General features: G+C 48.4%; 2 protein-coding genes and 1 non-coding gene across 3 annotated transcripts; all 3 read right to left on the reverse strand.

Moving 5' to 3' along the window:
* Window positions 1-1,023: 1,023 nt before the first annotated feature.
* On the reverse strand, window positions 1,024-4,323 carry Sost (sclerostin). Its single transcript, XM_026412429.2, has 2 exons — window positions 4,107-4,323; window positions 1,024-1,445 (listed from the first exon to the last, which is right to left on the reverse strand). Exons 1-2 carry the CDS (start codon window positions 4,321-4,323, stop codon window positions 1,024-1,026), a joined length of 639 nt encoding a protein of 212 aa, XP_026268214.2.
* Window positions 4,324-11,715: 7,392 nt separating this feature from the next.
* Window positions 11,716-11,788, reverse strand: Trnaa-agc (transfer RNA alanine (anticodon AGC)). Its single transcript has one exon. It is a non-coding gene; the product is annotated as a tRNA-Ala (tRNA).
* Window positions 11,741-24,606, reverse strand: Dusp3 (dual specificity phosphatase 3). Its single transcript, XM_026412384.2, has 3 exons — window positions 24,432-24,606; window positions 21,500-21,726; window positions 11,741-15,321 (listed from the first exon to the last, which is right to left on the reverse strand). The coding sequence occupies exons 1-3, from the start codon at window positions 24,554-24,556 to the stop codon at window positions 15,116-15,118; spliced, it is 558 nt and encodes a 185-aa protein (XP_026268169.1). The 5' UTR covers window positions 24,557-24,606; the 3' UTR covers window positions 11,741-15,115.
* Window positions 24,607-26,497: the final 1,891 nt, after the last annotated feature.

Below are 26,497 nucleotides of genomic sequence, written 5' to 3' on the forward strand. Positions count from 1 at the left end.
GGAAGGGACATGCTGGTCTTCAATGGGTGGTGGCTGCTCTCTTCTGGTCCTCTAACCTTGAACTTCTCTGTAGAAGGTGACTTTAAATTGTGACAATGGGGCAAGTGGGGGACGCTGCTCTTTGGGAAGGGGGTGGGCTCTCTGTCTCTCTCACCATCTCTGGGACCCTCTTCTTCTCTACCTCTTATTTCTTTGACATGGACCAGGCAGAGGTAGTCAAATATCTGGGGAGGCCAAGCTGTGCAAGCAGCACAGCTTCTTGCAGAAATTTGTCAACCATAAATAGACACTCTCTTTTCCTGATTGTTTTCTATGTGGGCTGTCAGACCAGAGCAACACAACTCTCAATTTGGGAAGTTGCATCGGTACTGAATGAATCCAATCTCCCTCCTACCCCCCCCCTCCTCTTTCGCCTGCCCATTCAAAGGGCACTTGGGATCATGTTACAGTACAGAGTCCTGGAGATACTAATCCCAACCTCACCCCCATTTTACAAAGAGATTACTGAACTCCCCAAAGAGAATCCTGTAGTCCAAGGTCACACTGCAAGTTAATGGCAGATCCAGGACTAGAAACCATATCTAGTCCTGTGTTCTCGGCACACACAGGCTTTCTGGTGGGTAGAGAGGTGGAGGGGGGGATTTTATCGAACTCTCTGAACCAGTCCCCGACCTTTCCACACTCCCCACTGCTCCCCTAAAGCCCCAGGGCGGTTAAAAAAAAAAAAAGCTTCCATTCCTGCCTCCTCGGAATCGGGACCAGCAAAGGTAGGCGGCCCCGGTGGGCAGGGCTGCATGGCTCAGTGTCTGACTCTCGGCTCCCTCCCCTGCCTTGGGGGACCCGCTGGAGGGGCGGGCGAGGGGGACTTTGCGGGCACCCGGGGTTCCGCACTGCCTAGGAGGTTTCGGCTCCCTGCCCTAGGTTACAGGCATTTGAAAATGAAATACAAACAATCGAACCACGCTCGGGGGGCATGAACAGGGTGTGCCTGGTCGCGGCGCCGGCAGGGGCGGCGGGCGGGCTCTAGTAGGCGTTCTCCAGCTCCGCCTGGTTGGCTTTGGCGCCCCGGGCGCGAGGCCTGGGCTTCCGACCCTTCTGCGGGCGCGCGGTCTCGGGCCCGAAGTCCTTGAGCTCCGACTGGTTGTGGAAGCGGGTGAGGCGCTTGCACTTGCAAGAGGCCACCAGGCGCACTTTGCGCGAGCGCGGTGCCGCGCCGCCGGGACACACCAGCTGCACCCGCTGGGCGCGGTAGCGGTCGGGGATGCAGCGAAAGTCGGGCCCGCTCGGGCGCCACCACTTGCCGCGGCCGATGGCATTGGGCAGCAGGCGCGCGGGGCCACACTGGCCCGAGCACACCAGCTCGGTGACCGGCTTGGCGCTGCGGCACGGTCCGTCAGTCACGTAGCGGGTGAAGTGCAGCTCCCGGCAGCTGTACTCGGACACGTCTGCAGAGAGAAGCGCGCGTCAGGGCCGCGGTCCGGCTCTCTCCACCCGGCCTCCGCTTTCCCAACCTGCCTCTCCTGCCCCCTCCAGAGGATTTTGCACCTGTGCACCTATGATAGGAAGGCCCCAGATACTCCTGGAGCTGGTGGGAAGATCTGGGGCTTTCCTTGGAGCAAGTGACTGCTGGACTCCGACCAAGGCACCATCACTTAACTACACCAGTGGTGTTGGGCAACTTACTTAACCTCTCCTCTTTCAGTCTGTAAAAGGGGTTGTCCTGGGATTCAGTGTATCAATCCACTACATGTAGAATGCACAAAATACCATTCGTGCAGCCCATGGGGAGAGTTGGACGTGTTGACTCTCATTGTGTATTATTATTATTCTCCTAAAGGCTCTCTTCTGATTTTATTTAAGCCACACCTGTGTGGCAGGGTCCCTGACCTGAACAGGGTAAGTACTAGCCACACCTTCTGCATGGTTCTGTCTTCTCCTAAATTCCTTTTCCAGCCACTTGGGAGGGTTGAACAGGAGATGGAGAAAGGAGTAGAGGTTAATTGAAGGCAATAAATCAGGACAGCTGCTAGGGAGGAGAGGGAGAGAAGGGCAGGTGGTCAGGATAAGAATTCATTAGACTTGAAAGGAACCAAAGGCAGTATGTCCAACCCCCTCATTACCAATGAGGACACTGAGATCCAGGGAGAGACAAGAACTTGCCCAAAAGACAGAGTGGGCCTCCTGACTCCCCTCTTTAGGGGCTCAGCACCTTTTGGCTCCTTCTTGGGTGGAAGCGATTTGTTCAGGCATCCATGGGAGACTGAGCTGGGGGAGAGGGTCCAGAGAGCTGATTTTTACAAATTACTTCCCTACCAGAGAAGGAGAGAGCTCTGACCCAAAGCCTATAGTTCAGCTGCCACAAACATTGATTAAGCACCTTCTGTATACCTGGCTCTCTCCTGGGCACATCTCTTGTTCTGGGTCACTTGACAGACACCCTGGGTGGGAGGAAACCTGCTGGGACCTGGCTGGACCTCTGTGTACACCTTGACCACTGTGGGTTTAGATGGGTGGGAGCTTTTTGAACAGCTGGTCCTCATGTGAGCACCTGTCCACCCCCAAAGGTTTCATAGGGTCAGTTCTATTTTGACACAAAAAGATTAAAAAAAAAAAAAAAAGAATCCTGTGACCCAGACTAGAGAGGGTCCTGTCCCAGACCCAGGAGATCAAGCCCAGCAGGGGATATGTGGGACTTTGCCACCTCCTGTGGCTGGCTTTCTTGGTTCTGGCCTGGTTTGGTATCTTCACCCCTTCAGGGGTGTTGTGTGGGGGTGACCTATTTGCCCAGGAAAGAGGTGTTTTGGGGCTTTCCAAGAATAGTGCCCAAAGTTCAGGCATTTCCTCTGCAAAGCAAGACTTTGTTTTGAGTGCTTGGCTTCCTCAGGGGCTGTGACCTTTCATGGGATCCCAGGGAAGTGGGCTTCTTGTATTCAGGGTCCCCACATCCCTGTAAGCAATCATTTAAGCTCAGCTGACTGTAGAGTGGGGAGTTGAGGAGGAGGGTGTTTTGTCCCCCCTCTCTCATTTTAGAAGATACAAACCCTGGTTGGCTCCCATAGGGTCCCTTTACCCACAAGCCCTGCAGGCTGTGAGGCAGAGAAGGGTGGCAGGCAGCAGCAGCCTGGGCAGTGGGCCCCTCTGGCACATGGAAAGCAGCCAGAGAGCAGTGAGGCCCTCTGAAGCGTCATTCCAGCCCCTACCCCAACCATCCCTGCCAGGTGCAGAGCCAGCTGTGCAGCCCCATCCCACCCCGCTTCTCTTGCAGACCTGACCAGGAACCCCAATTCAGCCTCCTCCGGGCCCATTGCCTTCTCATAGGGTCAGGCTCCCTCCCCAGGAATAAGACAAAACTGTGTCTGGGTCAAAGGCCTGGGACAGATGGTGCCACCTATGTCCACTGCTGCACAGGGGATAATGCCTCTCCTCCAGGACCTGGACTCAGCTGCCACCCATGTCAGATGCTAAAACTGCACCTACAACTCCCATTCCTTCAAGTGCCAGACCTCTGGGCAAGTGGCACTGAAGGGGGCCTCTATAGCTTCCCTTTCCCACTGCTTCGCAAGAAGAGGGGTCTCAGTCCCCACCCACATCCCCACTCTCCCCTACCAGGACTGTCTTGGGATTGCATCAAACTGGATTCGAATCTCAGTTCTGCTAGGCTGTGACTCAATTTCTGGAGCTTCGGTTTCTTTGCCCTCAAGCTGGGAGTTCACCTCCTGGGACTTCCACGAGACTGATGTGTGCAGCCAGTGTCTGGCATCCAGCAGGTGCCACTACCCCTCCTTGGTGCCAGCAGCTGGACCTGACTCCTGAATTCTCAGGAGGGGATTATTTGAGCCATTTTTGGAACCCCTAAAACTGTCCTAACCTCTCCATCCCAGTCTCCTCCCTCCCTGCCCTTGGGTCTCATGACCAGCCCTGCCGGTACACTGAGGCTGGGGTGGGGGTGGGGAATGGCAACCCTTCCCCTGTCTCCAGGCAAGCCTCCCAGCACCTATGGCTGACTTCTACCTCAGTCGCCAAAGCCTCCAAAGAGAAGATTCCAAAGTCTCCCCAGATCCATCCCCAAGACCCTTAGGCTACCATTTCTCTCCTCTACCCCATACCTTTGGCCTCAAAGGGGTGGTGGGGAGGCCTCCCTCCGTTCTCCGCCCGGTTCATGGTCTTGTTCTCCAGTTCTGGCGGGGGCTCAGGGTACTCTCCGAGCTCAGGGATGATTTCCGTGGCGTCATTCTTGAAGGCCTGCCACCCCTGGCCCTCCACCACATGGAAGGCTGCGTGCACCAGCAGGCATACGAGACACAGGGCTAGAGAGAGCTGCATGGTGCCAGCCGGAGGAGGGCACCCAGCCTTCCAGTAGCACAGGCTCCAGTCCCCAGCCTAGACACAGTCGCCTTTTTAAAGCCCCCTCTGCCTCATGCCAGCCAATGAGGACAGGCTGGGACAGGGCTGGTCCCATGTTTCCCTCAACCCTGGGGGAGGGAAAGGGGTGTGTTCAGAGCAAGCCCTCCCCAAAGACTTCTCAAGCTCAGCAAACTTCCAAATTGCTGCTGGCACTCCCAGGTGACCCAGGGAGAGGGGGGCGTGTGAGGCAGGGCCCAAGCCTCCTCTCCAGGCACCTCCCACGTGCAGGGGCTGTGGTTTTCAGATATCAAAATGAGCTCTCGCTTTTTAATCGGCTCCCTCTGTGGGCCCCTCGGGCATTCTCAAAACAAACTGCGGACCAGCTTAACAAAGAAAATGTGCAACTCTGAGTTCTCCACAGGGCTGAGCCCAGCTCATTCCATTTCTCAGGCCAAGTTCATTTGTCACCCCACCGACAAACAGACCTAGGGGTGTCTGGCTCCCGCTGACCCAGTCAGAGCCAAAGGATACTTTGTGAGTGCGTGTGTGTGTGTGTGTGTGTGTGTGTGTGTGTGTATGTGTATTTTGCTGGCGATCAGAAGCACAGCTTCGCGCATTCTAGGCAAGCACCCAATCCCCAAGAAGGCTGCCTTTTAAAGAAATCTTATTGATTTCACCTCCATGAGGTTGGGCACTGATTATCCTGACCACGAGAGCTTTCTCTGCAAGTCAAGAGAGAAATTTGGAGGATCATAGCAAGGGTGCCCACTTGGACAAGATGGTGGGATTCTGATGACAAGTTGAGGAGGAGCAGGTCACAAGGGCTCTGGTCATGGAATAAAAAGTGGAACTCTCACTTCCTGCTCCTCAGGGACCCGGCACACCTACCACAGGCACTTCTCTGCTGGGGCTCTCACAGTGGCTCACAGCAGCTCACAGGCTGATGTGCCAAGCAGTTATTTCCCTGGCCAGGCCCTGGGTGGGAGTGGACAACACAGAATCCCTTTTCTTAGCAAAAGCCAAAGCCAGCATTTTTAGTGCTGACATTTTTTTTTTCCTTGTCTCCCAACCCCTTACATTTTTCAAAACCAGCTTTGTGTTCAATATGGAAGACTTTAGTGGTATATACCATGGGTATGTTCCAGGAAGGCATCCCAGGGCCATCTAGGCACAAAGAAACCCTGGAGTAGAAAGAGGGACACAGGGAGGGGTAGAGGTGTGGGCAGGAAGGTTCACACCTGAGGTGCAAGAAAAGAAAGGAGGGCCAGCGGAAGCTTTCATTGGGGAACGTAGTTGGAGGCTGCCCTAGCCCTGGAGGGAGGCTGGGAAGAAGGCTTGGCCCGATCGCCTTGGTATGTTAACTGGGCAATGAATCAGCGTGCCCCACCTGCAGGGCCTCCGCAAGGCCTTTACCACCTGCCTCAACTTGTAAGTCACTGTGTCCATCTGCGGCCTGCTGACTGTCCTCCTTCTTTTCATCATCCATCACCCAACACATGAATGCAGCTGCTCTGACAGTTTTACAAGCCAGACAGAAGCCCCTGCAGGAAGGGCCCTCACTGATACCTGCTTCCTAAGTCAGTTTCCTCAGGGCAGACAAAAACAGCTGTGGCCATTGTTGGGGGTGATCTATCTCTCCCAACAGAGCCTGGATGTTGTGAGAAGCTGGCCCTCTCTGCCCCCTCCCTTTGTCTGTGGACCCCAGGCCCCCCACCTCCTTTTCCCCTGTTCTGGAATGTGGACTCTTAACCCTGTCATGGCCAGACAACTGCCTTCTTGCCCTGAATTTCAGAGAGGCCAGTTCTGATGCCCGGGGGTCCTTGAGTTCACGGGTTGATGCTCAGAGCCCCCACCTGCTGGTGAGAACCATTGGACCTTCCACAGACCCTGGCAGAGAGTACACCATTCTTGGAACGCTTCTGCCACCTGCTGGAGATGAAAGGAAAAGCCAGCAACTGGAGGATGACCAAACTCAGGATTTTATTTCACTTCATTGGTTTATTTTGGAAGAGAGAGAGAGAGAGAGAGAGAGAGAGAGAGAGAGAGAGAGAGAGAGAGAGAGAATCCATTTGACTTCTAAATGGTCCCCATCCCTCTGACCCTCTGAATTATTCTCTGCCAATGGACAGTCATAGCTTTTCACAGGGTGGCTCAGGGAGAACCCGCTGCAACATCTGTCATCCGTTTTTTCATTGAATGTTGAGCCATTGGTGGCTCTTAGTATCTACTGGGTCCCCAGACTTGTCATTGTTCAGAGTTAGACAATACCCCCTGGAGTTCAGTCCCCATGGTTTCAGTGGGTCTCTGTTGTGGTGAGTTTAGGTTATTTCCAAACTTCTGTTCTCAGCGAGACTTCTGTGAACATTCTTGTATGAAGTAATTTTTTAATTGTTTTATTTTGAGATCATTGTAAATTCACACGTACTGGTAAAAAATTATTCAGAGAGATTCCATGTAACTTTTTCCCACTTTCCCCCATTGGTAACATCTTGCAAAACTATAGTACACTATCACAACCAGGATTCTTTTTGTGGGGGAGGGGGGAGGCACCAGGGATTGAATTCAAGGTCACTTAACCACTGAGCCACATCCCCAGCTCTTTTTGTATTTTTTATTTAGCGACAGGGTCTCACTGAATAGCTTAGGGCCTTTCTTTGAACCCATGATCCTCCTCCCTCAGCCTCCCGAGCTGCTGGGATTGTTACAGGCATGCACCATGGTGCCCAGCTTACAACCAGGATATTGACATTGACAAAATCTGCCAATCTTATTCAGATCACCCCAGTTTTCCTGTACTCATTCATATGTGTACCTGGGCTTGTGGGCCTGTGTGCATATAGTTCTATACAAGTTTATCACATGTAGATTCAACTGTCCACCACCACAGTGAAAGACAGCAGCTCTGTAACCACGAGGGTCCTTCCTGTTGCCCTTTTATAACCCACACCCACTTTTCTCCCTCACTTGGGTCTCTGATCCTAACCCCTGGCAACCACTAACCTAATCTCCATTTCCATAATTTTCTCATTTCAAAAATATTATGCAAATGGAGTCAAGTAGTGCTGTGACCTTTGGAGATTGGCTTCTTTCAATCAACATAATTCACTGGAGAGTTATCCAAGCTCCATATATCAATAACTTGTTCCCTTGGTAGCTCTTGCTACTTATCACAGGACTATTCTCCAGGAAGCCCAGCCAGGTCTCCAGTTCCACAAGGGAAATATAAGTGGGCATGTGTGGTAGTTTGCAGGGCCACTATAACTAAGTACCATACCTGGGTGGCTTTAACAACACAAGTTTATTGTCTCTTAGTTCTAGAAGCTAGAAGTCCAAGGCCAAGGGCTGGACTGGTAATCCTGAGGGCTGTGAAGGAGAATCTGCTAGATGCCCCTGATCTTCCTTCTGGTGGGTTGCTGACTGTTTTTGGTGTTCCTTGACTTGTAGAAGAATCACCCTGGGGCTGAGGTTGTGGCTCAGCGGTAGAGCACTCACCTAGCATGTGCGAGGCACTGGGTTCAATCCTCAGCACCACATAAAAATCAAAACAAATTAAAATAAAGGTATTGTGTTCATAGATATTTAAAATATCTGCCTTCATCTTTACATGAACTTCTCTGTTTCCAAATGCTCCCTTTTTATAAGGACACCAGTCATAACAGATTAAGGCCCATCCTAATGACTTCATTTTAACTAATTACATCTGCAACAGTCCTGTTTCCAAGTAAGGAACCCTGAAGTACTTGGGGTTGAGTCTAACATGAATTTGGGGGAAGACAAAGCAGTCCATAACAGCATGTTTCTCCAAAGGGCTGACAAAGCTGGGTTTGAGTTTTGGCTTTTTAAAAAAAATTTAATAGTCATACCTTAATTTCTAGAAATGATCATTTTTTCAGCCTATCCATATGTTACTTGTCAAGCATTCAATGAGGCAAAGGGGACATGTGGTCCCCTCCAGAAGCTCCCCCTACCAGGGAAGAAAGTTCTTCCTCCAAATAACTCCAATACCAGGTAGAAAGTGATTGGTGTCACTAAGAAAAGGTTCTGATGCTTAAAAAAAAAAAAAAAAGACGTGGACTGGGTGTTTGCCTAGCATGTGTGAGGTGTGAGGTCCTGGGTTTGATTCCCAGCACTGCAAAAAACACTTATTAAAAATAAACCACTTATTTTTCCCCCCTCTACTGAGGATTGAACCCAGGGGTACTTTACCACTGAGCCACATACCCAGTCCTTTATATTTTTCATGTTAAACAATGTCTCACTAAGTTGCTGAGGCTGGCCTCAAACTTGTGATCCTATCTCAGCCTCCTGAACCACTGGAATTATAGGTGATCACCATCACACCCAGCACCCACTTAATTTCTTTAAAGAGCAATTTTAGGTTCACATCAAAATTAAGCAGAAGGTAGAGAGAATTCTCCTATGCCCACTCTCCCCACACCCCCCATTATGAACATTCTTCACCGGAGTGGTATGTTTGCTATGACTGAGGAGCCTATATTGACACATCATTATCAACTGAAGTCCATAGTTTATGTTAGGATTCACTTTTTTTTTTTTTTATTTTTCAGTGCTAGAGATAGAACCCAGGGCCTTTACACAGTAGGCAAGTGCCATACCACTGAGCTATATCCCTAGCTCAGGGTTCATTTTTTTGGAGGGGGGGATTGAACCCAAGGGCACTTAACCATTGAGCCACATCCCCAGCCCCTTTTATATTTTACTTAGAGACAGAGTCTTGCTGAGTTGCTTAGGGTTGCTGAGGTTGGCTTTGAACTAGGGATCCTCAGCCTCCCAAGCCACTGGGAGATTACAGGCAGGTGTCATGGCTCCTGGCTCAGGGTTCACTCTTTTTTGGGGGGAGGGGCGGGTACTGGGGCTTGAACTCAGAGGCACTCAATCACTGAGCAGCATCCCCAGCCCTATTTTGTATTTTATTTAGAGACAGGGTCTCGCTGAGTTGCTTAGTACTTCACTTTTCCTGAGGCTGTCTTTGAACTCTCGATCCTCCTGCCTCAGCCTCCCAAATGGCTGGGATCACAGGCATGTGCCACCGCACTGGGCTCAGGATTCACTCTTGATACAGCACATTCTGTGGGTTCACATAAATATATAGTGACAGTACCACCGTTGTAGTATCATACAAAACATTTTCACTGTCCCCCAAATTCTCTGTGCTCCACCTCTTTTCATCTCCCCCATCTCTCCAGCTCCTGGCAACCACTGATTCTTTAAACTGTTTCCATCGGTTTTGCCTTTTCGAGAATGCCATAAAATTGGACTCACACAGCAGGGTAGTCTTTTCAGGTTGGCTTCTTTCACTTAGTAACACACATCTACATTTCCTCCCTGTACTTTCACACCATGGTAGCTCATTTCTTTTTAGTGCTAAGGAGTGCTCCATTGTCTGGATATGCACACCTTTACCTAGTTGCCTACTAAAGGACATTTGAGTTGCTTCCAAGCTTTGGCAATTATGAATAAAGCTGCTGTAAATATTTGTGTGCAGGTTTTTATGTGGACATCAATTTTCAAGTCATTTGGAAAAATACCAAGGATCATATGGTAAGTGGATGTTTAGTTTTGTAAGAAACTGCCAAACTGTCTTCCAAAGCAACTGTACCCTTTTGCATTCACACCAGCAATGGATGAGAGTTCTTGTTGTTGCATATCTTCGCCAGATTTTTGTTGTTGTTGTTTTTAAAGACAAAGCATTGTTTCCTCAGAGGAGAAAACCACCTCTCCCTCTGGGGAGGTCATGACATTTGGATCGGACTTTGAAGGCCAGGCCAAACTTGGAAAGTAAATTATGCTACCTCAACTCCTCAGAATCATAGAATTTTGAAGGTCATCTGGTTTCATTCCCTACTTGATTCATGAGGCCCATCTCTAATGAATGGAAATGAAGGATTCTCCTTATTGGCTACATTTAAAAACTAACTGTGCTCCCTCAGGTCAGTGATCCAAAGGGAATATCTGGTTTGGGAAGGCATCAGTTTCTAGGCAGTTGCTTGCACTGATGGATGTCTAAATTACTTCATTATTTGCATTTAGAATTGGTTCTCTGTGCCAGGTGTGGTGGCCTACACCTGAAATCCCAGCAGCTCAGGAGGCTAAGGCAAGAGGATCATGAGTTCAAAGCCAGCCTCAGCAACAGCGAGGCACTAATCAACTCAGTGAGACCCTGTCTCTAAATAAAATACAAAATAGGGCTGGGGATGTGGCTCAGTAGTTGAGTGCCCCTGAGTTCAATCCCAGCACCCAAAAAATAAAAAAAAAAAGAAGTAGTTTTTTGTAAAGTTCAAGGTCTCAGCACAGCTGAAAATTCCCTGCTTATTCAGCAGCTTCTGGGGCACAGTAGCCCCCCAAAGCTTGTCACTCATTCTCCTTAGAAAAGACCAATGGCTGCCCAAACCCTAATAAGATAAAACTTTAGCTTCACTTTACTTGGAAGACCAGGCCCTCTGAGGTGGGGACCAGTCACTCCTCCATTGCCACACATACTGCCACCATCCCTGCTGCCTTTGGAGACTGTCTGTCCCCCCACCACACCCCCCACCCCCGCCACACACACCTTCCTGGTACATCCTGCTGGTTGGGCTGACCTGAGGCCAGCTCAGGTAGGAGGCTTGTCTGTCCTCTTCTTCCTGCCTTTCTCCTCAGGGTGGTGGCCCAAGTACTCTGTGGTCTAGGAATGCTAACCTGGAGCTAAATCTAGATCTTGGGCTTTCAAACTAGATTTTCTGAACCCCAGATTTCCAGAGAGATGTCTCATGGTTTTAAAAGTAGGTATTTTAATCATTTAGAAATATAATAAAAATATACATTAATCAAATGTGTTTCACATCCACTTTTAAGGAACTGAACACCACTTGTTCATTTAGGTTAACCCATTTCAGCATATGCTTTGGAAATGGAACTTCTGTGCATTTGAACTCCTTATGAATGGCATCACTTCGCAAGGCCACAGTTCAGGAACTGTTACTAGAAAGATGTCCAACAAATATCTACTGCATAAATATAATCATCATTGAACTTCTAACTAAGGAGGGATAATTTTTACATTAGTTTTTTTTAATATTTTTTAGTTGTTGATAGATCTTTATTTATTTATATGCAGTGCTGAAAATCGAACCTAGTGCCTCACACATGACAGACAAGAGTACTGAGCCCCAGCCCCAGCCCCTTTACAATAGTTTCTAAAGACAGAAAAAGCAAATAAAGACAAGGTATATAAGTAAAACTGAGATAAGGAAGACAACAAAGTCTGTTTCTTTGTAAGGTAAGACATTTATTTTGGTTACAATTTTAGTGTTTTAACACTGATTGGTGATACAACGGACATTAAACTTGCGTTTTTTTTGTGTGTGTGAGCGAGAGATGGTGGGGGTTGAACCCACGGCCTCACGCATGCTAGGCAAGCGCTCTACCACTGAGCTACACCCCCAGCCTGACTTTTTTTTTTAAAAACCAGTTTGATACCTCCCCTTCCCCTTCCAGGAGACCACTCCTTTATAATCAAATGATCCTAAAAGCTGGCAGGAGGTAAATGGAACAAAAGTTAAGCTTCCAACCAGTCTTCGCTCTCACTCTAAGATGGCTTCTATTTCCAGTCAGGACAGAATCTTGACACAGAAGGACCATCTTTGTTGGCTCTTTAGTGATTTCTGACATTAGTTTTATGACAAATAAAATTTCCCATGGGAAATGCTCATCTCTTAACATTTAAGATCAGTGCTTATTTTGGTTAAAACATTAGCATCTTAACATTGTTAACATCTTACTATGAACTTGTGACATAAAAGGCACCAACATTCCCTTTCAGAACCATGCATCACAATGGGTAGAACACAGCGCCACCTGCTGGCCATAGTAGTATTATGCATTCCCTCTAATTTCCTGGAGGTGCTAAATTTCAAATGGCAATTCTTGCTTGGAGGCCCCTACAATGTGGGAGCCAAAAGAGACCACATGGTCTTCTAGAGAAGTCCCCTCATTTTATAGGTGGTAGTATATTCTCTCAAGGTAACTCTGAGTTACCTCAGAGTGGCAGGGAAACGGATCAGCCATTGGAAAGGTAGACTGCTTCAATTTGGCGCTCTAATCTTGCCTGGATGGGGCTCTGTTAGTCAAAGAAAGGGATCAGGTCGGGGGAGGGGGAGGGACACCCTGAGTTCCATTCCATCACTTCCCAGGGGTAAAAGCTCTCCAAGAACAGCTCCCACCCACGGCTGGGCATGTGATGGCTCTTACACAATAGACTTGTATTTTACTTAAAGAACTAGGAGCTAAATCTCTAAAGTAAATATGGGGTTTCTAGGCCTAGAGACAATGAAAAATAATCCCAAGTTCTCAGCAAAGTAACCCCAAAGGAAAGACAATAATTCTCCCAATAGCCTTCCCCACCTCATACCTCCAGAGAGGCCCGCCCGCAAGGGGTGCTAGTTGTTTAGCCAGGCCAACCTGCAGCTTTTGCCTAAGTAATTGACTGTCTTTTGGGGTAATCACAGCCTATTCCTGAGCCTCTTCCAGAAGCAGAACCCAGAAAGCCTAGGGCTGCTACAATCACCTGGAAGAATAAATGCACATTCTAACCCCATTAGGGACCTACACTTTCCACTTCCTTCTCCAGGGCTGGGTCAAGGGTGTGAGCTGTGAACCTGGACACTCCTGGGGAGTTCCCTTCTTGAGCTGTATCACAGGAAAGAACAAATCCACCTTCCTGGAACAGCAAACCTAAAGTCTTGCCTACCTTAAGGACACTAGGGGTTATGCCCTTAATCATTTTAAACCCAGGTTCCTTTAAAAAAAAATGGTAACAATGTATGATTAGATTGAGCTCTGTCAACTTTATAGGGTTCCCATGAGGATCAAGTTAGATCAAGTGAGGTCCACAGCTCAGGGGATGACCACTCCATTTAGGTGGGTCTCTCTCGACAACCCAATATCTGGTAAGGACAACAGATCCCAGTTGTTCAGGGCTATTGTGTTTATAGAAAAAAGAGGATGGGGACAGTCCTGGCTGTGCAGCACTGCTCCTGCTGTGATCAGAGATCTGCACTCCTGGGAGTGAGGCTTTTAGGCCACCTGCTTCTCATCTCTGCTGGAAGCTCCTAGTCACTGAAAAAGGCACATTCCCCGCCTTGACATGAACACTGCTAGAATTTAAATTTAAAACTGAATTTCAAATATTCAACAAAAGTCCCTGACACTTCTTTCACTTTAAGCAAGACTCCTGTGCAAATCCTTGCAAGTGATCCCACATAAATTTATAATAGACTTCGGGGAGCTGGGTACACCCACTAGAACAACACCCTAAATATATCTGACACTCAAAACCAGAGTTTAATTCCAGAAATTTGGATGAGATACCTCTGAGTAGGTGCTGGGAGCTGGGCTGAGGACCACCTCTCTGCCCTGAGTGACCATGAAGACACAACATTGCATGACTTTCCATAATAACAAGAATGTAAAGTCCCAGAGCAAGACTGTTCAACACACACTCCCATCTTCTGGCAAATGTGCACACACTGTGCTAGTGTGCACTCTGACATCATCTGAAAAAAGTCCTTAAGAAGTCCTTTTCATGTTTGCTCTGCCACCAGCGAAGGACCCAGGTGGATGCTCCGCCATGGCTCATTCTCTCTCTGCTGCATCACTCCAGGACTCCTGCAAGGGCACCAGGGAGGTCTGAGCCACCTATAAGTGGCCACGGTGTGCGCCTGGGACTCTTCTTTCCCTGTTGTCCTCTGGCTGCGGGTCTGAGAGGCACGCCCCCACGCGCTCACCCCGCACACACGCTGTAATTGGCTCACTTCCTCCTCCGGTTCTTGGAATAGCAACTGGGACAAAAAAGCAGTTAGCACGAGTGGCTTGGGCTCGCCAACACTATAATTCAAGACAAAACCCTTGTAATTCTCCAAATGGTGGGGTTTTTAAATAGGCTGGATCTCAACACCCTGTTTTCTAAAAAAGAAAAATAAAACCGTGCCCCGAGGCATAGCTCTCCTAACAAGCGAAGTCACAGAGTAGTCCAAGGAAATATTCCAAAGCAGTGCATTCAGAACTCTGGCCTTCCAAAGAGGCACATTTAAAAAAATTCTATGCATTTAGGGGAGTCCTCTAAGAGAACGCACTTGCCCACCCAAGCAGGCTCCTTGTGTGGCATATCTTGAATCCTAAGGAAATAATTAAAAAGCAGCCTCTTCACAGGAACTTCCATCCACTAACTGACGATACCCCCAGCCCAGCTTCAGACCCCATGATGCGCCTCTGTGCATGAGCAGGGTGTGGAAGGCTGTGACGAAACCAGGTGACAGACGTGGTGGGGACAGAGGGGCCACACTTGCATAGTGCCTTTACTGGGCTCAAGGTGCTGAGGTCTCCACTTAAGAGAGAATCTAGGCTGTGGGAAGGAGGTCATGAGGAGCCCCTGTGAGTGGCTCAGGCCTCAATTCCCAGAGACCTCCTGCCCTGGGTCATGGAGAAGCATGCATGCCACAGGCCTTCCCCTCCCAAGTGCCCACCTGAAGAAGAGGACATAAATTACAGGAACAGGACAATCAGGAAGCAAGAATGCCCTCCTTGGCAAGCTTCTTTATAGGCCCCCTGGGGATAGGGGGAAGTGGCCCAGGGCCATGTTGGGACAGACATGTAGGCAAGTGCCTTGTGACTCTGGGGGAAGGGTACAACTGTTTCCTAAACATGGCGACTTGGGACACCCTCAAGCAGGGCCTTCCCATCAGACCTCTAGAGAAGAGGCTGTGGGGGTGCCCTAGAGTTTCAACTTCCCCTCCTTGACTAGTCTGTCATTAAGCTGGCAAAGTTGGGCCAGGAAACCATCGTTGGGGCCGATCTCACGGTTCTGCCTCACGATGCTCAAGGCAGACTTGACGTCCATCTTCTGACGCATCATGAGGTACGCAATGACTAGTGTTGGGGAGCGGCTGTAACCCTCACGGCAGTGGACAAGCACCCGGCCTGTAAGAAACAGGGGAGATTCAGTGAGTTGGGGACATCTGACCACATGACTCTTAAAAAAAAAAAAAAGCATTATGTAGCAGAGCATGGTGGTGCATGCCTATAATCCCAGGTACTCAGGAGGCTGAGGTAAGAGGACCACAAGTTGAGGCTAGTCTTAGCAACTGAGGCCCTATCTCAAAATAAAAAATTTAAAAAGGGCGGGGGATGTGGCTCTACTAGTAGTAGAGTGCTTGCCCAGGATGCTGGATCTGGATGCCCTGGGTCCAATCTCAAAAAAAAAAAAAAAAGTACTATGCAATGCCACTGGGCGCCACCAAAATGGCTAAAATGATAAAGACAGAAAATAAAAAGTCAGCCAGTGAAGATGTGGAACAACAAGGACTCTTCTGGATAGCCAGGGAGGGTAGGGTGTAAAGAGTACAGACACTCTGGAAGCTGGGGCAGAAGCTCCTCAAGCTGAACACCCACCCTAAGGCTCAGCAGTGCCACTGAGGACCCCCACCCAATAGGACTGTGCACACATGTTCATTAAAAGACATAGGCCAGAATTTGACCGACCTTTATTTAATTTATTTATATGTGGTGCTGAGAATTGAACCCAGTGCCTCACACATGCTGGGCAAGAGCTCTACCACTGAGCCACAACCCCAGCCCTTGGACCAGAATTTGCAGTCAGCGTGTTCATAAAAGCCCCAGCCTGGAAACTCCAGTATGCAGGCCCTTCACAGTAGAATGGGTAAATAATACAAATGAACAATCTACCACTGACCAGAAACAATATGTAAGAAGCACACAAATAAATATGGTTCCACAGAGTGCAGAGCTGGCATGACTGATGTGTGCTGTCGAGACTGGAGTGAGGGAGTGAGGAAGGGGCAGAGGATCAGGAGGGATGTAAGCTGGCTTCCCAGGGATGTAAGGGACTGGTTATGTTTTCTTACTTCCATTTTTTTTTTTTTGTAGTATTTGGAATTGAACCCCAGAGCACTTTACTGAGAACTACATCCCCAACCCTTTCTTTTCTTTTTTAACATATTTTTTTAGTTGTTGATGGACCTTTATTTTACTTACTTATTTATATGAGGTACTGAGAATCAAACCCAGTGCCTTGCACATGCTAGGCAAGCACTCGACCTCAGAGCCACAACCCCAGACCCCAACCTTTTCTTGAATATTTTGAAACAGGGTCTCCCCCAAGTTGCAGAGGCTAGCTGCTTTTTTGGTTGTTGTTGTTGTTTGTGTGGTGCTGGGGATTGAATCCAGGATCTTACACATGCGAGGCAAGCACTCTACCAACTCAGCTATATCCCCAGCCTTCTGTTTTTTCTTAATCTGGGGGCTGATATATGGGTGTGTGCCATTCACAGAACTACACACTTGTGACATGGACCTTCTCTGTGTATATTTTGTACTTTTAATCAAAGGTGAAACACGAGGAGAACTCAAACATCCACCAACCGATGAATGGATAAGCAGCTGTAATGTATCCAGTCAATGGAATACTACTCAGCAATAAGTAGAAAGGAGTGATCGACCAGGGATGTGTGACACAACATGGATGAAGCTTGAAATAAAAAATGCACACTGTCTGATTCTGATGATATGAAGTCCTACAAAATGCACATTGATCTCTAGTGACAGAGAACAAATCAGCAGGTACTTGGGAATACAGGGCAAAAGGGCAGGAGAGGCACTAAAGGACATGCAAAATTTGTGGAGGTGATGGCTGTTTACTGTCACAGGTGTGCACATGTGTCAAAACTCATTCAGTTGTCTCATTTATCGTTGTAGCTTACAGAAAGCTAAATGTATTTCAACAAAACAATTTAAAAAGGACAGATGTCAAGTATGAATGCAAACAAAACCAACACACACATATACACATTCTGCCCTCTCCTGGCTCTCCAACCCTCCTCTGATATCACCCCTGCTCCCCTTCTCCCAGCACTCCAGTCTGCCTTTGGCCTGCCTTCTGGGGCCTTTTTTGCATCACTACTTTTGTTGTTCGAGGTCACTAATAAGTAAAATACAGGTGAAGAAATGAAGGAAGAACAAAGAGAAGAGGCCAGAGGTCACTGTCAGCAAAGTCTCAGTACACTGTAGGAGGCCCTTCTCTACTTCTGCCCCGCTGCCCACATACAGTGCTCAGTTCAGGTTCCTGTCATTCATATATATATATATATATATATATACATTTTTTTTCAGGCTCCTGGGCTCAAGTGATCCTCCTGCCTCAGCCTTCTGAGCAGCTGCAGCTGGGACTATAGATGTGGGCCATCATGCCCAGTCCTCGTCATCTCTCACCTGTGCCCCTTAACACCTCTAAAAGCAGCTCTCTCCATCATGCCTCACCGCTGCCAATCCACACTCCACCCAGCAGCTGGAAGGATCTTTTTAAAATACAAAATGACCTGTCACTATCCTGAGGGTAGGGTCTAGTCTACAAAGGGTGGCTTTTAAAGCCAACTGCTCTGTTGCCATTTTCTCACCTCAATGCCTTTGCATGTATTGTTCTCTCTCCATCTTGGCTGCCTAGAAAACTCCTACTGGCCCTCCTGTCACCAGTCCCAGATTTCCATTGTCAGCACAGGGGTTTAAACCCCAACTCTCTGAAGCCATCTGAACCTGGGTTTAATTAAATTTTAACTTGCTGGTTAAACAGATCAGTTTGGCTAATCTGAAGTGGCCAATTGCTTGGTACAACACAAGATTATATGTTGCTATGAAGGTTTTGTTTGGTTGTAATTAATATCCACATCAAAGGGCTTTAAAGGAGATTACCCTTACCATGTAGGTGGGACTCACCAAATGAGTTAAAGACCCTAAGGATAAAATCAGGTTTCCTAGAGAAGTAATTCTGTCTCAAGACTTTAACACAGAAATCCTGCCTAAGTTTCCATTCTGATGGCCCTGTCATCTAGACTTCAGACTTGCCTGACCTGACAATCACTTGAGACAATTCTGATAAATTGAGACAGTCTAATAAATCATACATATCTGAATGTATATATATAAAATAATACAGTATTCCTCCCTTATCTGTGGTTTTGCTCTGCAGTTTCAGCTACCTATGGTCCACCATGGTCAGAAATATGAAATGGAAAATTCCAGAAATAAACAAGTCATTAAGTTTTACATTCTGTGCAGTTCTGAGTAACGGGATGAAGTCTCATGCCATCCCACACCCTCCTGCCCAGCACGTGAATCACCCCTTCCTCCAGCATATCCACAACATATCCAACCTGATGGTGAGTCACTTAGTAGTGGGAGGTTGGCTCTCATGGCATTGCAGGGCTTGTGTTCAAGTAACAGTTTTTTGTGTGTGTGAGTGCCAGGTCGGGGGCACTCAACCACTCAGCCATATCCCTAGCCCTATTTTGTGTTTTATTTAAAAACAGGGTCTCACTGAGTTGTATGGTGCCTGGCTTTTGCTCAGGCTGGCTTTTAACTCACAATCCTCCTGCCTCAGCCTCCCGAGCCACTGGGATTACAGACATGTTCACTGATCCTGGCTCAAGTAACCTTTATTTTACTTCTTTTTAATTTAAAAAATTAATGACCTCAAACAGCAAAAGTAGTGATGCAAAAAAGGCACCAGAAGATAAAACATGGAAAGGCAGATGAACTCTGGTACTATGTGGCAAGCTACAGGGCACCCAGGAAAATACACAGCATGTGCAGAGTTTAGTATGTCTGTCTGCAGTTTTAGGCATCCACTGGGGGGGGTCTTGGATCATATCCCTTGAGGATAAGGGGGCCTACTATATAATAAATAAATATGATAAATCATATATATATATATGTGTGTGTGTGTATATATATATATACATATACACACCTTAACTGGGTGTATATATGTGTGTGTGTGTGTGTGTGTGTGTGTGTGTGTGTATACATATACACACCTTAACTGGGTGTATATATGTGTGTGTGTGTGTGTGTGTGTGTGTATACTCACACACAGTCTACCGGCTGGTTTTCTGGAGTACACAATAAATATTAACCAATACGAGAAGTCCCCTGTGGCATCCAGTACATTGGTATTATTTGGAGGGAAATCTGCTGGCCCAGAGTCAAACAGCAGCTCTTCTGCCCTCCTCTCCCTATCCCAGAACACCATTCTATTTTCCCAGAGCCTCCCAAATCAAGAGGTGGGAAGCCTCCACTTTCCTGCCCATTCACTCCCTGGCCATTATACCTACAGCATTCAAAGTGGAGCTTCCACCAGGCACCAAGGCACACGCCTGTAATCCCAGCAGTTTGGGAGGCTGAGGCAGGAAGATTGCTAATTAAAAGCTAGCTTCAGCAACTTAGTAAGGCCCTAAACAACCCTGTCTCTAAATAAAATACAAAGAAGGGCTGGGGATGTGGCTCGGTGGTTAAGTGCCCCTGAGTTCAATCCCTGGTACAAACAAAACAAAACAGTGGAGCTTCCCCTGCTCTGCCTGGGAACAGGACCCTCTGCAGAACAGACACCTTGCCAACTGGAACATGCTCTATGCCCAGGGCACACAGTCTACCATGCATCCAAGCCCAGCCCACATGCCAGCCCCTCCACACAGCCTCTCTTGATCTTCCTAGCTGGAAGTACAGCGCTCTCCTCTGAGCACCCCCACAGCCATCCCATCTGGCTCTCTTAGTGATTGGTCCTTGGTCCCTTGAGTATATTTCTGCTGACTCACTCACCCAGTCTTGAAACCATTTACACATGGCACTTGAGCCCACGGAATTCATTGTCACTTGTTCAGTAATCATTTGCAGTATACCAACTACACAATGTACCTGATGCTACATCAGATGCTGGGGAGATGAACAAGGGACACAGAGGACCCAGCTTGAGGGCAGGTTCACAGAAGAGAGGATGCTATGCTCAGCCCTACAACATGAAAGAAAGCTTGCTAGAGGACAGAGGAGCAGGGAGGCAGGGAGAGCTTTCCAGACTGAAGATCCAGCCCACATGGACTAGAGCAGGAGATCAAAAGAAGCCAGGGCATGTTTCCTGGTTGACTGGAAAGAGGAAACAAAGTCAAAGAACTCCGAGTCCCCTAAATGGATGACTAATTAGTGATTAACTGGGCCTTAACTGGGTGAAAAACTCAGCAGAGCAGGAGGAAAGAGGGCAGACTAGGGTAGGAAGTGACAGTGACCATGAAGAAGGCCTGACAGTAGAGTCTGCAGTTTCCCTAGTCAACAAAACTCTCTTGAGCCCTGAATGTGTGCTAGCCAGTGGTCTAGGAAACTGTGCACTGGGAATCATTTGGATAGGGAGGCTGCTAGGCCCAAGAAGTATTAGAAACAAGGCTGTAGTGCCTCCTGGGGTCACCCCCTCCCCAAAGAGTGAGGAAGAGGTAATAGGCAGAGCTGAGAGAAAGAGCTAAAAGCATATGGGGAAGATGCCCAGAACACTCAACTGACGTCCATCCTGTGGCCTCCCAGAATTTCTCCTTGGCATGCCTTGCCTGGCCACCAGCCCCTCTGTAGTTCCCCTTCAGTCCCACCTATGTCTGAGGGCTGCAGGAAGAATTTAAAGACTGGCTGACCCATAACCTAAGCCAGTCATGGCTGCCCCACATCCCCTGGCCATATAAATACCTAGCCAATGAGATGGGAGAAGATTCCCACTGGAGGAACTCGGAGGAATGTTCTGTTTGCTCTTAAAAGGACAGAAATGAGAGGAAGAAATGACTGCTCATCTGCTGCACTCTGTCTAGTTGGGGTGAGGTAGCCAGATCCCATCTTGGGACCAGAGGGGTGTACCTAACAGTGAAGGTAGCAGAAGAAAGAACCTGGTCCAGACACCACCACTGAGCTGTGTCATCGATTAGCCCTGGTGCTCCTTTGCCTGAAGACTTCTTATCAGGAACAAGGTTAGATTTTCCTCATTATTAGAGCTATTTGAATTGGGTGGAGGGGTAAGTGGCTAGAAACCAACCTCAGCCAAAAGCTTCCAATGCAAGGACCTGACATTGCCACTGTGTTAAAGAGCTGAATATCTTGTACAGTGTGGGAGCCACCTGACAGGCAGCAGGTAAGCAGAGAGAAACCTGAAGTTCTCATTCATTCACCACAAGGAACAGGAAAGGTTTTCCCAGAGGAAATCTGCTATGGGTCTTTCTAGAAAAACAGTCCATGTCAAAGCTGCCTTCCATTTGTTCCTAAGCAGGAGGTCCCTTACCATTCTTTTGAGCCAAACCCTGGTCAATGAAGTCTGCAGCCCTTTCAAAATAAGCACTTAGGTTGAACTCCTGTGTGTCATTGGCCTTGATGCCCAGGTAGATGATGCCAGAGTCCTTGTAGAAGTTGGCATTGGTGTTGACATGCATGAAGGACCTGCCTTCAGCAGCATTCAGGACATGAGTGATGCCCAGTTTCTGCAGCTTGGGGATATCTTGAGCCACAGACCTGGAGAGGAGACAGGAGCAGATTATGATTAACTGACCAACTGGCAGCCTCAGGGGAGAAAGGGGGGGAAGCATCTGAGCCTCTTGGCAAAGTAAGGAACCCTCTGTGTGTTGGACCCAGCTGGCTTCTACAACCTCATCTTCTGACCTTGCTCCTCACTCTGGCCATATCCAATTACCAGCAGCTTCCCCAAATAGACTGGTGGCTTCATGCCCAAGCTATCCCTCTGCTACCCTTTCCAGCCTTCTCTGTAGACATGCACCCTCTCATCTTTCACCACCCTCTGCACTATTTGCTCCCTTCCACTCCGTATGGCAACATGCTCCCTCTATGGTGACATAGGCAAATGAATAAAAACAGCTCTGAAGCTAGACTCCCTGGGTCTGGATCCAGCCTACCAGACAACTTTGAGCAAGCCACTTCACCTCTCTCTGCCTCCATTTCCCTCAGTACAATGGGAATGATAATGGTGCCAATTGCTTAGCATAGTTATGAGTGTTAAATGAGCCATTCTGTTGATGGAGCCTGACTCCACAGCAAGGGTTACTATTGCAACATGTGGTTGTACTTGTTTGGAGACTGTGAGCTCCTTGAGAAGGGAACTATGTCTGCTTCAGGTCAGTCTCTCCAGCACTTGCTCTGGTGCCTGGCATATAGTATGTGCTGGGTAAATATGTGGTAAATGAGTGAAAAAGAATGAAATCATCATATGCCAAGCAGCCCCTTCCCTGTCTCACTAAGCAATCCTTCTTGCCACACTCCTCTAACCTTGTTTCTGAAGCTGTCTTGGGTGAGTTAGCACTTGGAGAATAAGGAGTCTCAACAGAACTATGGAGATTACAAAATACCTGATCTGAATGGTCAAAGGGTCCCTTTATTTCATCTCACAACAACACCCCAATTCAAACAGCAGTTATTACATCATAGTGGTGTTTCCTACATGATCTCCCCACAGCAGCCTTGTGGGGAGAAAAGGAGGGAAATGCCCTCACCTGACAGAGGTTAAACTCTAGAAGGACAGGACAGGACACAGGGATATGCATGTGCACACAGGCTGCTGATCCGGAGCTGGGAGGAGATCTCCCTTCTCCCAACATCCAGCCCTGCTCTCAATCCTACCTCCCTCTGCTTCACATGCAACTCCAACACCTGAAGACATGGAGAATATGGCTCACAAAGGTTCTGTCCCTGCCCATCAAGGACATGGATGGAACCCTAATTTTACTAAGGAGCTCTGTGGGTGGAGTGGACTTGAGTTTTCTCAGCACTAGATGGTTAGTTGACCTCACTGAGCACACCCCCCCCCACCAATACCCTAATATTTGAATAGAGGACAAGGGATACGTTTTTTTACAGTGGCTACCACATTTGCCACTCTGGCTACTACCAGATATTTACAACCTTGGTTTCCACTTGGGAAGTAGCAACAGCTCCATGTGCCAAACTGCTCTGACAGCCTGCTTGCTGCTTGGGTAGTTGGTGAATGGGCAGGGTTTCCTCAGAATACTGCAATTATTGGGCCACTGGCTGACACTATGAGATTCTTTTTAGCTGTTCCTGCTCAGGACACTGAACAGTTTTATAAAGCAATGGCTGACAGAAAGAACAAAGAAGAGTCATTCCCATTCATCTCCCTTCTCTAGTGTTAATTCAACAGTGTACACATTAACCATTATCATTTTATCATCATGACTATGAAGGAACATTGCACAGTGTCTGACACCTAGCAAGTGCTCAATGTGATAAATAAGTGATGGAACAGATGAGACCTGTCCCCATGAGGTTAGGACCTTGCCTCATGAACCCCTTCTAGGTCCATAATAACCCCCATTTCAGTGGCAGTAATTTTAAGATTAAGCAGCAGGTGCTAGTGCAGGACCAGCCACATACATATGAATAAGACACTGGCCCTGTCCTCACAGTCCCTCAATCCAAGCCCTCCCAGGCTGTAGACCTGGTGGCATTTCAGCACCTTTCAGAATTGCTAACCCTGGTTCTATCCTGCTGCTGAGGAATTCTTATTAGTAGTATGAAAATAGAAAATAGAAAATCAATTTGATAAGAAGAACACATAGTAATAAATAATAAATGCATTTCCTGGTGATGAGAAGGTTCGGATCCTTTATTGGGCTTACGATTTTGATTTATCCCATCTAAATCAAATTCTATCTGGAAGATAAGAAAAGGAGCCAGGAAATCCCTGGCCCAACTCTCTCTCTGTCTCTTTTGGGGTATTTCAATTCCCCCAACTTGGCCTGCAGGGCCGGGAACGGTACCACGCCCAGATCCTGACGTCAGCCCGTTGCCATGGAAGCGGAGGCAGACATTCCGCGGTGACCTCACTGCAGAACCAGGCTGCTGTCACATGACACGCGCGGGCAGGAGACCGACAGGGCTACCGAGGTCCACCTGTTAAGTGAACATGGTAGCCCGACCCCGCCCAAAGCCGAACCCCGAGCGGGTGGCAGCTGAGCGCCGGGCTTGCACCCCTCGGTCTCAGCGCACCCCGCGACCCGGCCGGCCAGGAACTAGCGCCTCAGCTCCATGCGCGGGGGTGGGCACCGACTCCAGCCCGGTCCCCAGCCCCCACGCCCGCTCCCGGAGGGGTGACAGCGCCCGGGCTCCCCACAATGTCCCCACCCCAGCTTCGGGTGGGCCAGGTGCTCGGGAAGGGGCGCCCTGCCGCTCTGGCAAGAGGGACTCACGCGTTGCCCACGTAGATCCTCGGGGTGACCTCGTTGCACGGCTGGCTCGGGAGGCTGTAGCAGCCGCTGCCGTCCGAAAGCAAGTCGTTGAGATCCTGTACCGAGAGCTCGAACGGGCCCGACATGGCGGCGGCCGGGCCCTGCGCGCCCGGGCAGGAGTGAGCGAGGGGAGAGCGGCCGGGTCAGGGGGCGGGGCTGGCGAGCCGGGAGCCGCCCCGGGGGCGGGACCACCGCGCGCGGGAAGCTGCCGAGCGCCGTGCAGCGCGCACGGGACCAACGCGCTCCGCTTGCGAAGGACACGCGCAGCCCGGCGCCGGGCCCACGCTCCGCAGGGCGTCCCTGGGCGGAAATGCCGCCATTCCGGAGTGGCTAAGGTCCTCTCTCACCCTCGGCTAGGCAGTTTCGGTATCTTTGTAAACTGAAAAGTTCAAAAACTTCCTTCACTGAACCAAATTCAAGGCCCTGGAAATATTCCCATGGACGGGGGTACACCCAGGTGTCGCTTTTTCAGGATGACAGGGACACCCGGAGTCTACTGTGAAATCTTACTTTGCTGCAGTTCAGAAGTTCTGGCATCTTCCCTCACCCCCACCCCTCACCCCCGTCCCGGGCTTGTCTGCTGAATATCTGCTCCAAGCCCAGACATGTCACCTGCCAATCCAATACATGGAGGACCCCAGGGGATCCAGACCGAGGCCAAAGCCTAAGAAGCCCTACTCTGTGGTACATCTGTTTTCAGTGGTCATTGAGAGTCCACATCGCGCTTGGACTCTATGCATCCAGGCTTGAAATTGAGACCCTGTTTGCTAAAGAAAAGGAGGAAGCGGTGTTAATAAAAATTTAAAAAACACAGATTGAGCACTCCTAATGTGGAAATCTGAACTGTTTCAAAATCTGTAACTTTGGCCACAAGTGGAAAACTCCACACTTGACCGCTTGTGACCCACCACAGTCAAAATGCCGATGCACTAAAAATACTGTACAGATTACCTTCAGGCTATGGATATAAGGTGTATATACATAGTCATGTTTAGACTTGGGTACCTCATCACATAAAATATCACAAAATCCAAACACTTCTGGTCCCATGCATTTCCAATAAGGGATACTAAATTCCTAACTTCTAGTGTTGTTGGAAAGATTAAATGTGACAGGAAATCACCCAGCACTAATAGTGAGCACTCAATAAGTGTTAGTCCTTCCTCCAACAATGAATGTGTTACGCACCCACTGGGTGCTAGTCCATGCTAGTGTCAACATCACTCAGATGCCTTTGCAGCCCTTCCTGAAGCAGCTGTAGTAGCTCAGTTTTTGCTGAGTTCCCACTAAGTTCAAAAGCATACTGTCCTGGAAGAAAGCAGCCCTCCCCCATTCATGAAAAAAATGAGATTCTACTTTCCAAAGGGGCAAATACTGTCACTAGAATTTTTTTAAAAAATATTGTTTAGTTGTAGATGGACACAATTCCTTTATTTTATTTATTTTTATGTGGTGCTGAGGATCCAACCCAGTGCCTCATACATGCTAGGCAAGTGCTCTATCACTGAGCTACAACCTCAGCCCCAGTCACTGGAATTTAGGGACTCACATCCTGAGCCCAGCTCTGCCACTAACTTGGTTCTTGAGCAGCTTTGCTGTTGCTCTGGACTTCAATTTCTTCATCTGGAAAGTGATAAAATTGTATCAGATTATCATTAAGGCCATCTGTCATCTCCCCAAAAAGCTTGTGGTCTTGTGCTTTCAGGGAAACTGTAGTAGAAACTACTTGGCTTATAGCCCAAGGTATGTAACCAAGGATGGAATTTATCCCCAGCCCATGCCTGTGCCATCCCAACCCTCTTTTCCCTCCAGCATTGTTACCATCTACATATAAGTCAGATGGGGGAACTTCGGAGTCCCCTGCCCTTGATCTTGACTTAGACCTAGGTTAGCATGAAAAATAGAAGCCAAACACACAGAATTACATTTTAGGAGATAGAAATGCTTATTACCCTGATTTGATCATTACACACCAAATAAATGTACCAAATTATCATTCTGCATCCCACAAATATGTTCAAATTTTA

The sequence above is a fragment of the Urocitellus parryii genome, chromosome 7 (assembly GCF_045843805.1).
Source record: "Urocitellus parryii isolate mUroPar1 chromosome 7, mUroPar1.hap1, whole genome shotgun sequence".
Classification (NCBI taxonomy): domain Eukaryota; kingdom Metazoa; phylum Chordata; class Mammalia; order Rodentia; family Sciuridae; genus Urocitellus; species Urocitellus parryii.